We start from the raw sequence: 13,997 nt of genomic DNA, 5'->3' as shown, positions 1-13,997 counted from the left end.
TAATACTAAAAGCACTGAAAAATTATATTATTTACATGTATTTAACAACAATTAATATAGGACACAGAATTTGAACTTTTAAAAACATATTTTTGTGTTTCAGTATGTCTTTAACTGCTTAAAAAAGCATTCAGTTAGGCAGAGCACTGAAGTTGCATCATATGATCATCAGTTGTTTTATTCATGCTTGGTGTCATTGGCTCCTCAGTGATTCATCTGTTTGGCTACCAGTTCATTAGTATCATCCAATCCTATCCCACTTCTGATTCTATACCATCATAGTATGTGTTTTAGGGTATTAGTCCTCCCAGCAGAACAATCATCGCTGCTTGGATTCTTTTCCTTTTCTCTCACATTTAACTGTAGAACTATAAATGATCGATTCCTTGACCTCCTCCTTCCAAGTGTCTCTGACTGATTTATTATATAATGATTAACTGAGAAGATTTCAAAGAATACATTCAATATTGCATTCTGGTTGAATGTATTGTGCAAAAACACTGAGTAATATTATTTAAGACAAAATGTGATGAAAGCAAGAAAAGTTGCACATACAGGAAATGATGTTTGGTGTTCAACAGCTATTCACCACTCCACTACTGAACTGGAATCATTGGATTGCACACAGGTGGGTGGCCAGCTACTTCTGCTGTGTGTGTGTGTGTGTGTGTGTGTGTGTGTGTGTGTGTGTGTGTGTGTGTGTGTGTGTGTGTGTGTGTGTGTGGATAGCCTGAGCCCAGGGCCATAAATGGTAGGGAGACAGGAGGTGTCTGAGAGCACTGGGGCATGAAAGACCTGCCAGGAGACTTCATCACCACCTCCCCACCACCACTAACACCAACTCCCTCTCTCTCTCTCTCTCTCTCTCTCTCTCTCTCTCTCTCTCTCTCTCTCTCTCTCTCTCTCTCTCTCTCTCTCTCTCTGTGTCCTCTCTGTCCTGTAGGAAAGCTGGTGATTGCTGACATCAACCGGCCCATACTGCTTCGAACAAAACACATTCTGATTGGGAACAAGGGGGAGCTGCACATCGGAAGTGCAGACTGTCCGTATAAAGGCAACCTCACCATCTCCCTTTTTGGAAGGTACAGTTGTATGAAGTTTAGCATGCAGCAATGTGTTTTAAAGAAGTGATGCTGATCAACACAATAACATAGGTTATAGTCAGTTTACCAATTCAAAGCAACCAATATACAAGCTCTCTGATATTATGAACCTACTGGCCAGTCATTAAAATTCTGATTCATCTTGTCAATATAGTCCTTCTCTGATATCATCAATGTGATGTAATTTGATTGATTACATATTTATTGTAAAACAGGAGAATATTAAATTGGATTTCTATGGAGCATGTAATCTTAAAGGATAAGCTTGGCACTGTTTTTTTTATCTACCTAATGTCAACATATACCAAGAAGAGACCAAAGCCAACACTGAATTGATCCTGCAAGCAAATATTGCCTCAGTCCTGATCTACAACCATGATACTCATGAAATGTATTACCTGGAGGAAAGTTGAAAATACTGACTCATCAAGTATTGTGTCAATCTTTTTAGCAACTTCTTAAAAAAAACAAACAAACAACAAAGAAAAAAAAAACAAAGACAGGCAGGTGAAAAGTAACAAAAAACTACTCTGACTGCAACAGATGCTCTCCATCAAAGTCAGTACAAACTATGTAAAATCAAAGATGGCCAGGAAGGCTTCCTCACTCCTTCCTTGCTGCTCAGCTCAATGATGCCACCTGTGCTGTGCTGACTTCAATGGAAGAAACATTTCCTGGTCATGGTTAATGTTCTGTTGTTGCTTTGCACTTCCCTGATATATTTTTTTCCACTCTGTCAGTCACTATACAGATTTCCTACCACCATGAGTTTGTATTTATCCCGTAACAAATTTTATGTGCTGCTTAGTGATTGAAAATTATAGGAAATGACAATGAGCCAAGACCATGATATAACCTGGAACAGAATTAATAAAGCCTAGCTTATTCTTCTGTACCTTAGAGCACGTGTTCCATGTTCCTTCATTCTTCAAAGTGAAACAATTAAAGTACAGAACAACTAATAAACTGTCCAACTAACTCAAAGTGTTCAATAATAGTATACATATTAGTAGCATATTGGCAATTTTAAAAAATTAGCTGTTTTTAGCCGTGCTCTCCAGGGATATACGGGTGTATTTTCATGGACAGTCCCCAAGTTTATGACATGTCTACATCCCACTCTCCTCTGTTTCCTACTTTCAGTCTTTTCTGCCAACTACCATATGAGGGCAAATTGCCATTTTCCTCTAAATGTCTGATGTCTGCATTAGGATCATGAATGTAAACACTGAAGCATACTTCCTTGCCTCAATTGTCCTATGTCCTACTTGTATTAGAATATTAATTCTCTCACATTGTTCTCAGATCGGATGACAGTGATCAGGAACACAGCTACTTCGGGAGAAAGTACATTGGCGTGGGCACAGGCGGAACACTAGAGATCCATGGAGAAAAAAAGCTGGCATGGACCTTCCTCAACAAGACTTTCCATCCCGGAGAGAGCAACCAAAACAACTATCTGTTCCAGAGAAGCTGGGGAAACCGAGGCATCATTATCCACGTAGTCGACCCCAAGACCGGAGAGGTGCTGCACGTTGACAGGTGAAGGTCCCCTCCACGCAGAGGCTGTGTCTCAGCTGCTGAACAATCCTGAGACTCTTAATTAGAGGAGAAATGATGAGGTGGCTGACATCTCATAAGCTGTGTAACCACAGGGTTGCAATGAAGGAGACAAATATGCATCAAATAGCTCTGGCACTGCTTCATGTAGGGATATTAAATTTAGAAATCAATGCCATCCTTTATATCCTTTTATGAGTCATTATCCATTATATTTGTATTCCAAATGGAGGTCAGATGAATTGATGTACAGTTTTTATTGTGGTAAATAGATGATTGGGTAATTTTTAGAGGAGGCAGGGCATTGGACTGCATCAAGTCTACTCAAATTTATTACCATTAGACAGTGTCTGATTAAAGGTGACATAAAATGCACAAAATGGTTATTGCAAAACAGTTAATATGCCAACTGGCTCAATTGCAGTGAGAGATTAAATGAAACAAACAATAATTAGAATGGATAGACAGCAAATATTGCTTTGAAGTGGTACAGTGTTTTACTAATGGATGCCACTGGTTGTTCAACTTAAATTTGATCATGATGTTTTGCTCTTTTGCTCATGAGACATTATTTTAGCCTCCATTTTTCATGTGGGGACACTCCCTGATTGTTTAAGGCACCCATAGCACTTGAAACTAGGGGGTGTTAAATGCACATTAATGTCCAACTGAAAGTCTTTCTTTTAACTTTATTGTTAGTGGATTTTTATCAGTGAACAAGAGAAAAAAAGGTATTTGGATCTGAAATGCTCCTTCAGTCTCCAATTGACAGCTGAATGGGAACACAGTGCAAACTACCTATTTTTAGGAAGTGCTTTCATGAAACTGTATATTACTTACTCCTTAAGTCAGTTTTATTATTCAAATTGATTCCTGTTCCCTTTAAACATTAAATGTTTAAAGGCAAAAAAGGTGTAAAAAAGAAAGGAAATTTTCCTTTCTTTTTTACGTCTATGTGAAACATGATAAAATGAAACATGCCACACAAATAAACTTTAGTAAACAAAGGGAAAAGGAGGGAAATACTGAAAATCCTTCATTCTTACCATTCATGTTTCAAAGTAGTGTTGAAATACTTGTCTACTTCCACCATTAATGGCTGCATATCAGTATGTTACAGTTTTTCCTCTGAAGTTTGCGTACCTTGTTTTGAGAGGTACCTGATGCACATTGTTGCAGCTGAAAGACCCTTTTCTCAAACAAACTTGCTTTTCTCTCTGTTATTATAACAATCTCCTCCTCCAGGATACAAATTTAAGTAGAAAAGTGGATTTCTGACCCACAGGTCACTGGTCTGGCAGGTACCCACTGATAAATTTCTTAAAATATGGGAATGAAGGTATTTACTTACAACAAAATATGCTTTTATATGCTGAGTGTTCAGTTCTGTCTTGTCTATCTTTTAGGATGAATGGAAGACACACAATAATGATTTTGTTTCTTTCCCCTGCTCCCCTTTTCACCTCCCTTCACTCCTACAGGTTTGACACATACCGTAGTAAGGATGAGAGTCGACGCCTGGCAAAATACGTGGATGGTGTGCAGGCGGGACTCATACTGGCCATGGTGGTGAATGATGAGGGCTCCAACAACTTGGAGGACGCAGCCAAGAAGAGCCTCTTCAGGCTGGGCAGCCAGCACATCAGCAATCTGGGATTTCGGTGAGCTCCTGAAATCTTATTTTTGAAGTTAAATGACTCCATTTTAGCCTCCTCTGGCAGCTTGTGATTGAAACTGACACTCAGGTTTTCTGAAATGAAGATAAAAACTAATGTTCATAAACAAAACAATAATAGATGAATAGATGAATCAGTAATGACAATAAATGTTAGTTACGCACTGTTGATCTGTACTATGAGTTCATCATGAGCATCTCTGCTCATTTCCTCCAGTACATACTCATAGGTATTCACCTCACACCATGTCAGGAAATAAGACATATTTTCCAAGCTCCAGCACTGGAGCGTTCTGGTTATTGATTGCTGTGAGTTAATGAGAAAATCTTACAACCTCAGGTATAGTATAAGTGTAAAGTTGTCTCTTTCCAATTAATCTCTGCAGCTTTTAAGGACCCTTTGGTACTTAATGGTTTGCAATATCTCCGGAGTACATTTGTAAAAATGTATGCATTCAGTTGCCACTTTACAACAGCTCTATTTTTTTGTCCGAGTGTTAGAAACACCTCTGAATATAATACAGTCCAGTACAACACCAATAATTGTGAACCCAGCGCTAAAGCAGAAAATTGAATTCACACCTCTATGACAGTGTCAACAAAAACTGAAGCCATTATGACAAAAATAATCATGTGTTGGATTCCATTTAATTGTACAAGCTGTATCTCTTAAGGTGGACATTGAGTGTATGCAGCCTGGGAAAAGACGTTTCAGCTTTGAAGTTAGTGAAGCTAAACACACATAAAATATAACGTCATATGACAAAGAAAGGAAAATTCTGAATCAAGACCAAAGCTATGTAATATCTGAATGAAGAAAAAATAACATCCTTTTGCATTCATCTATAAAGCTCCCATGCTCATCACATTCAGGGGTTTTACCTCTCTGCTGTAGGTGCAACTCCATGACCTAGAAATTAGATTTGTGTAGTACAAAATTATTTTCCCAATCACATTGAGAAATGGACTCACTACCTGAAATACACTACTCACAAAAAGTTGGGGATATTTGGCTTTCGGGTGTAATTTATGGAAAATGTAAAAAGTTCACGTTACAGTGATATTATACCATGAAAGTAGGGCATTTAAGTAGCAGCATGCAATGGTGATTTCCTCATCTCAAACAATTTATTGAAACAAAAGCCAGCAACGGTGGTGGGTATACCACAACAAAAAATGTCAATGTCTCAATAACTTGTCATGTGCCCTTGAGCATCAATTACAGCTTGACAACAATGTCTCGTGCTGTTCACAAGTTGACTTATTGTCTGCTGAGGCATGGCATCCCACTCTTGAAGGGTGGCCCTCAGCTCATTGAGGTTCTGGGGTACAGAGTTACGAGCCTCTACACAGTGACTCAGCTGATCCCATAGGTTTTCTATGGGATTCAGGTCTGGAGAAAGTGCAGGCCACTCCATCTGAGGTACCCCAGTCTCCACCAGCCGTTCCTTAATAATGCGACCTTGATGAGCTGGAGCATTGTCGTCCATGAGGAGCATTGTCGTCCATGAAGATGAAATTAGGCCTGTGTTGTTCATGCTGGGGCACAATGACTGGATTAATGATGTTTTTCAGGTAGTATGGGCTTGTAACTGTACCATTCACAAAGTATAAGGCAGTTCTGTATTGACTAGACACACCTGCCCACACTGTAACACCACCACCACCAAAGGCTTGTCTGGTGACAACAGTGGCTGTTGCATAGGACTCTCCTTGACACCTCCAACATCGTTGGCGGCCATCGTTTCTGCTGAACGTGAAACGACTTTCATCAGAGAACAGCACTGAGGCCCACTGGTCCCTCGTCTGGCATAAATGCTCCCTGGCCCATGCAAGACGATGACGCCTATGCCTGGTGGTGTGGTCAGGTACCCTTGCAGGTCGTCTAGCACACAGACCACGCTGATGTAAACATTTTTGAATGGTCTGACGTGACACTTGGGTGCCTCTGACCTCCTTTAAATGTGCCTGGAGTTGAGTGGCATTCATCATCCAGTTCCGCAGGGCACTGTTCACAATGAAGCGGTCACCAGTGTGGGATGTGACCAAAGGACGTCCACTTCTACACCTTTCTGTGACTCTTCCAGTCTTTTCTGTATTTCTGTTGCAACCTGCTGATGACTCTCTGTGACACTCTAAGCTCAGTGGCCACTTCTCTCTGAGAACATCTTGTTTGAAGCCTCGCAATGGCGAGGTACTGTTGGTCAATTGTTAGGTGTCATCTTGATCTCATGATGTGAACAAAATCAAAATGTGAACAGCGTGATGAAGAGGACTGTTTCAATACCAATTCTAATTGAACCAGGAAATTTACTGGTCAATTCATGGATCAAACACCTGTTGTGAATTTTGCCGTTCAGCTCCTTGCTAGAGAACAGCAAGTTGTGCAAAAAGTACTGAAACATTGAACAGTTGGACATGAGCATTCAAAATGTTAGAGAAGGTCAAATTAAGTTCACCTGTAAAGGTTATAGTGCATTTTAGGTTCATCCTGAAATTTCACCCGAAAGCCAAATATCCCAAAGTTTTTGAGTGTTTATATGCAACATTTTTGGAGTGAATGAAGCACGGCCTTTATCTCCATTGCCAGAGTGGATGGCGGGTGTAGAGAGCACAGCACTTTGACTCCAGTGACCAGGGTTTGCATCCTGACTGCTGTCTGTAATGAAATTTAAGCAACAAAAGCATTTTCCTTTAGATTAGAGAAAGATTGTGGTTTGGACTCGGCCTCAATAATCACCTTGTGATTTAAGTCACTGGAGCTTTTCTGCATTAAACTAGCACTGTAATCCTTCCCTAACTTTAACCAAGTGCTGTGAGTGCCTAAACAGATGGAAAAGTTTAATCATATGGTAGTCACTTGAAAAGTGTGATAAAGTTTTATGGTCAAAATGTTAGCAGCAGTTGCCTATGTACGCACCCAGCAGACACAGAGCAGGATGAGCATTCATTTGGAGATGTGTATGTGTCCAACTGATCAGCCAACTGCAAGTCCTATATTCTCTTGCCTTAGAAAAACATCTGGCTCTTGATCTGGCTCTTCTTAATATTAACCAGCCGGTCTGTAACATTCTGTCTGCTGTTTGGGGGTGCTGTGAAGAAAGCACAGTGGACGAAGTTTGCTTCGCCCTACCAAGCAGCAAAGATCCTGGACATGAAACACTGAGCAGGGCCGTGATATGCTAAAAAAAAAGTGCATATATGTAACTTAATGTACACATGTGCATGGCACACACACACACACACACACACACACACACACACACACAGTCAGCCCTAAACACTTTCTGCAGAGAGAGATACCGCATCACTAAAGCACACACAACAGGATTAGCTGATACAGCATTCCATAACAAGTGGGAGTGGGAGTGTGTGTGTGTGTATGTTTTTGTGTATGGTTGTGTGTGTGTGTGTGAGTGAGTGTGAGTGAGTGTCACTATGTCAGGAATGCATGGGAAATGGAAACTGAATCATGCCATGATAACAAAACCCCTGGAGATGTCTCAAAACTTACTAACACTATCGCAGTGGATAAGGAAGTGTACACTTTTACACTGACACATTCCTCAAACAAGACTCAACTGCGCTCTTGTTTTTCAGACATAGGAATTCAGAACTGTTGGATAGGCAACTTTGCATAGTAAACCACAAGCCTGCCTGTTTTGCACAGGGCTAGTCAACTCTAATATCAGAAGCCTTGTTGTGGGCTGAGTGAGGATGCTGGCAAATCCTGGCATTGTAGGCTCTGTGGTTAACCTCCGAGCCACGCGGTGTTCTGAAACTTAATGCTGCTGAGGAGACCGCAGGAAACACTGAGAGGGGTTCAGAAAGGACATGAGGACGGAGTGCGAGCTAACTTTCCCCTTCGCAGATTGCACTTTGCACCATGGTTGTGGATACTGTGGAGGACAGAGTAAATGGATCGGAGGGATGGTGAGGCTGCAGAGGGATTCCTGCCTAATGACTCTTGTCGCCTTCTCTCCTCACACTGTTGCCAACAGGCTAACACTGGTGTCATCAGGAGAGGGAGGCTGTGTAATTTGCGGTGCACCCAGAGACATTTTAATAAGCCAGAATTTATGAGACAGTGTAGACTCTGCAATACAATCTTTGTTATGTAATTTGCATATGTTTACTGCAGCTGCCACAGTGGTGCTAGTGGCAGCACACAGGAATACTCCAACACACCTCGATTCTGTTTTTTTTATTTTTTTATTTTTTTCAAAGCTGAGCAAAATTTATTTCAACTCAGCTGGAGAACGTCTGCGGATGTGGTAAAGTTATGGGGTATTCTTTGGGTACAAACCAAATTGTTTTGGCTTCACATAAACTGGATGTTAGATTCTGGCTGTATTTTACTTGCCCTCAAATCATACATTCTTGTTTTAATGGTGTCGACAGTAACATTTTAGTGGCTTACTGTTGAGAATTACCAAAGTAAATCAGAAGCGGTTCACAAGTGTTACTGATCAATGTCATTCACTCCTCTGTGACTTCAATGACTGCTGAGATTTGAAGTTTTCTACTGCCAGGCTGGTCCTGATGAATCTGTTTAGTGCTCCCTAAATTACTAATTCCCAGGCCCCTTAAACTACCCACCATGTATATCTACCAAGTTTCCCTATGGAGTTTCCTTGTAAACAAACCAAAGTTGTTCATATGCATTTGCATTGTGTGTATCCTTGAGGTGGAACAAACATGCAGAGGGCATTCCCTTCCTTATAAAACATTTGCAAGGCCATTTTGTAAACTATTATTATTTCATTCATTTAAATACAACAATGTTTACGTCCCTGTTTACATGCTTGCAGTCTGTGCCTTTGCTGGCACATTGCTGCCATGTGCAGGTCAGTGCAGTGGTGTGACACCATTGGCTGAAATGTGTATTCTGTCACCCCCATTACCTACTGGCTTGATTTGTCTTAAGCAATTACATCTATGACGGATTATTAGGCAATAGATTCGTTATGAGGATTTTCCCAAAGAAACTTTTTAACAAAATAATATGTTTTGCTCTATTCTGTAATGCCTTTGTTGGCAGTTTACTCCACTCCTTAGATGTGGATGCTCGCTAAGCATGGTATTTAGTAATGTGAATAGATACAAAGCGTTAAGTCTTCTCTTTGGACAGAAAGCAACAAGCAAACATCAACACGTTTGCAGGTTGGAATAGTTTCCTAGGCTGCCATTAAACGTTAAAAGCTCTGTCTTTAACACTTAGAGATAGCACCTTGAAATCATATACAGGCTTCTGAATTAGGGTATTGGTATTGTCCCTGCTTGCTTTTTGGAATAGCATACTGCACACTTCTATGTAATGAAGCCATTGCTGGCATAATTAATTACACCTGAGATTTTCTCACCGACAATTTTGGTAATGGAATAATTGTTTAAGTCAGTTATTGAGCAAGAATGCAGAACATTTGCTTCTCAAATGAGAGAATATGGTGATTTTCTATGTTTCGTGTTATTGTAAGCTGATCATTCTTTGGGATTTGGCCTGTTGGTTGAACAAAATCAACCAAAAGCGAAAGACTGGAAGACTTCATGAGCTCTGGGAACAGAATTTTTGACTACCAAGTTATAGTAGTGATCCAAAATAATAATAATAATAATAATAATAATAATAATAATAATAATAATAATAATAATAATAATAATAATAATAATAATAATGTGTTTTTCTCTATAATCAACAAATTTATTGCTAATGAATATACATGTGAGAGATACATTTTAAATGCTCCTCACATGTTGTTATTAAACAATAAAATGTTTAAATGTAAAAATGTAATCTTTACTGCGCAGTAAAATGGGGTTGAATTCAATTCAGTTCATACGATATCTTGAAATAGAGGACCAATTGATTTTATGACAATATCTGAGGTGGTTTTTTCATCACTGGCACTAAAGTCTTAAAAAGCGGAGCAATACTCTCTTGTTGCCAGTACATTTTTTACATTACACCATGTGAGAAACAGCTGGTTCACAGACCGGTGTTCATTTTGAGTCCAGGCAGCAGACATGTAGCCTACAGTGCTCTCCATACTGAAGCTCTCCATCTGCCCAACGCCACTCCTCTCTCCTGACCAGTTTACACACACTCACGTCCATTCACACATGCATGGCAACATCTTAGATACAGACATGGAGTCACACGCATGCACAGAACTTCCCCTGTTCTTCACTGACAGCCGTCACATCATTACCTGTGATGTGACAAGTGATGCATGCTGGGATAGCTCATTGAATGACCAGATCCCCGCTCGTGGATGTCAGCCACTCACTCTTTACATCAACATTATTAGAAATATAATGCCACCATCTGTGTGTTTGTGAGTGTCTCTCTCTCTCTCTCTCTCTCTCTCTCTCTCTCTCTCTCTCTCTCTGTCTTTGTGTCTCTCTCTCTCTGTTTTCTTCCTTCACCCTCTCTCCATTCTCTGCTGTTCCCCACCCTCTGTCTGAGCCGACCATACAGGTAGACTTTATAAGTCAGTTATTCCAACCCATTTTTAAGATTATTTTAGACGACCTCTAGTGGCCATACAAATCATGACAGGAGATCCTATGGGCAATCAAATGTCAACCTTGTCCAATTTTTTTTTTTTCAACATGTCTTAATAATCTTACATAATGTAATTATGTTAAATGACATAACAGAAACGTATTGATTGATCTTTTCTTCAGCCAACCCAAGTAGTTTTGGTACCTAAAATGAAGCAAACTGCAACCAATTCACAATGTTAATGATGTGAGGATGGAGGTCAGGCACAACAAAGGTCCAGGTTACAGCTGATACTCTCCAACTGTGATACAAGTCATTTTCGAAGTCACTGGCATCGACCTATTCAGTTGTCTAGGTATTAGGATGTGTTACTCAGATCTATGGCGTGTTTTCTCTTTCCCCTGCTTCATCTCGCCTCTCTTTCCTCTGCAGGCACCCCTGGACTTTCATAGTGACCAAAGGTGATGCTTCTACTGTTGTGGAGGATCACGCTGTCTATCAAGGTGGGAATCCATTTGAAGTTTTTGCTCCCAGCCTGATCTCACGTATGTGGAAAAAAGTTGCATGTTCTAAGTGCCGTGTGTGTGTGTGTGTGTGTGTGTGTGTGTGTGTGTGTGTGTGTGTGTGTGTGTGTGTGTGTGTGTGTTGTCAGGGACCAAGGCCTCCTCAGAGGCCCTGAGCTCTCGAGTTTTTCAGACAACTTACGGGGAGCATTTCACCATCACCACCAGCAGCCAGTGGGTTCAAGGTAACTCTTCTTACACACACAAACATACACGTCAAAGTTTATCGGATGATGTGTAGGTGTCCACCATTTTGTTTTTCAGATATGAAGCATTGTACCGCACACATGCTGTATTTGTGAAACAGGTACACCAGACTGGAGTCGCAGTTTTTATTTGGGTGTTTGCAAAGTGCGTCTGTCTCCTACATTTGCACTTTAGGAAGGATAGCACAAATAGCAGGAAACATAACAAAGCTTGATAATGTATTCTGTATTCTGCTGTATTTACTATACAACACACCACCTCTACCTCCACCTGTCCTGAATGTCTGGGTTTAACCTTTGAAATATGTAGAAAGTCTTCAGTTCTAAAATAATTACTACAAAGGCTTCAGAAACAATGGGCTCCTCATTTCATCAACGCCTTTGTAGTCTTCTCCACCATAAATCACTGTGATGTTTATTGTAATGAATGTGATGAAACTGAACTCCAGGTTTGGAACCCATTGTGCAGTTACTTTACTCTTTGTGTGTCTGGCACAGAAAAGTATCTTTAATAGGGCGATCTTACATGAAACTACTTCAGGGGTCGGTGTTAAGACATGTATATGGTATCAAGACGACCATGCACAAGACACACAGGCAAAGCTCTTTGAATTCTTCCTCAACTGTCATTGATCACCTGTGGTGATACCACCACGTCATCTCATCAATACCTCTGCCTCTTATCCAACTGTCTGGAATGCTATTGACCCCTTTTCAGTTCAAAGCTGACTTCAGCCCGATGCTTCTCATCTCCCATCAGACAGCAGTTCTTGTAATGAAACTGCCACACTTTAGCATGCAGATATGGACACATGCACACATAAACACAATCTTAGGCTGCCTGACGGTTGATCGCAGGTTGTGTGTTGAGCTTCAGATTGAAATTCAGGCCCACAGTCAAATGCACATTTCCCGCTGTGGCAGCCAGACAGAGAACATAATGGGAGGAGAGAGCCCTTCAATTACTCTGCTACAAATGCTCTCTGACAGCCTAAATGGACTGCAAGTCAAAGCCTTGTCGTAGATTAGTCTAATATGTACCACTTGGCTGTCTGACCACTGAACTGGGAGCTACTGGTGTGTGTGTGTGTGTGTGTGTGTGTGTGTGTGTGTGTGTGTGTGTGTGTGTGTGTGTGTTCCACAGAGGCAGAGTGGACGGAATGGTTTGACAGGGACGATGAGAGGGGATCTGGAGACTGGGAGAAGCTGTCTGACCTGCACGAGGCCTATCCAGACCGTCTGTGTAGCAGTCCGCTGGGCATCCAGGTAAATCTCTTCTTACTTCATCAAACACACAGGCATGCACGAGTGTGTTTGCACAGTCACACACACACCTTGCTGAGAGCAAATGCAGTTACCAAGCCACAGAGATGAGAGCAGCTGATGCTGGCAACTGGGTCATTATCATATTCTTCTAAAGCAACAAGAAAATCCACTGATAGGTCATCAGCAGACTCTAAAATTTGAATGTAGTGTGAAGGCATAATTTTTCAGTCAGTTTACCCACAAACCCTCAAGGTCCCTTTGTGTAAATGTTTGATTGCCTGAGGTGATGTCTGTTTCCAGCAAACTGCAAAGGAGGAATATTGGAGGACCATTTCAGTTTCAACTTTAAATAAAACAATAGTAAATTTGCTAAATCCTGTAAAATAATTCTCCTGTGGCATTCTGATGTATTTAAATTTAAGCATCAGCTGTCTTTATGCCTGTATCTCAGCGCCGTTCACAAGCCCACGCTTAAAGGAACCCTCCAACATTTTGGGAGAGCGTGTCTGTTTGTTGTGTTACGCAGATTCAGGCTCGAGGATTGATCTCACTTTGCATCAAGAATGCTGTTTTTTTTCCATACCCTTCTTCTTCAGGGATTTATGATGTATACTGATATACAAGCACTGACATTTGCTAGTGCCCCCGAGGGGATTGAGCTTTTCATTGGCCAATAATTTGCTGATATTTTGTTTGTAGAGGTGTGGTTCACCTGCAGAATATTACTGGAATAGAAGCACAACTCAGTGCAGCTCTGCCTGCATTGCTTACTGACACTTTGCTGTCATATTAATTAAAACTGCTGGCTGCAGTTGATTTATTTTATGTCTCAGCAGTTCATTTGTTCACTGGCTGTAAAGCAGATACTGCATCTAGACGATATTTATCAAAGTGCCAGGACTTGCCCTGCTCTCAAGCCTGTAACAGTTCGGTCCTTCCCTTAATTTTAACTTTAGTGTCTAGATGATGATGTTTATCATATGTGACTCAAGTTGAGGCTGTATCTGTACACAATCATAGACATTTTTCTGGTTATGAGTCTTATCCTGGCTGTAAGTAGCCTAATCATTATTCATGTCTCAGCCAACAGTTTTAATTAATGATATGACAGTGAGCCCT

At 40.8% G+C, this 13,997-nt stretch overlaps 1 protein-coding gene across 1 annotated transcript in view; it reads left to right on the top strand.

The window, feature by feature from the left end:
• cemip (cell migration inducing hyaluronidase 1) overlaps window positions 1-13,997 on the top strand; it is a 169,630-nt gene that overhangs the window by 93,036 nt on the left and 62,597 nt on the right. The window contains exons 4-9 of the mRNA XM_076729296.1: window positions 944-1,082; window positions 2,409-2,645; window positions 4,145-4,324; window positions 11,276-11,346; window positions 11,496-11,591; window positions 12,757-12,878. Coding sequence (XP_076585411.1) covers window positions 944-1,082; window positions 2,409-2,645; window positions 4,145-4,324; window positions 11,276-11,346; window positions 11,496-11,591; window positions 12,757-12,878 — 845 coding nt within the window. The remainder of the gene's footprint in view (window positions 1-943; window positions 1,083-2,408; window positions 2,646-4,144; window positions 4,325-11,275; window positions 11,347-11,495; window positions 11,592-12,756; window positions 12,879-13,997) is intronic.

Source organism: Chaetodon auriga, chromosome 1, assembly GCF_051107435.1.
Source record: "Chaetodon auriga isolate fChaAug3 chromosome 1, fChaAug3.hap1, whole genome shotgun sequence".
Taxonomy (NCBI): Eukaryota; Metazoa; Chordata; class Actinopteri; order Chaetodontiformes; family Chaetodontidae; genus Chaetodon; species Chaetodon auriga.
This window is presented reverse-complemented; position numbering and strand designations above follow the sequence as displayed.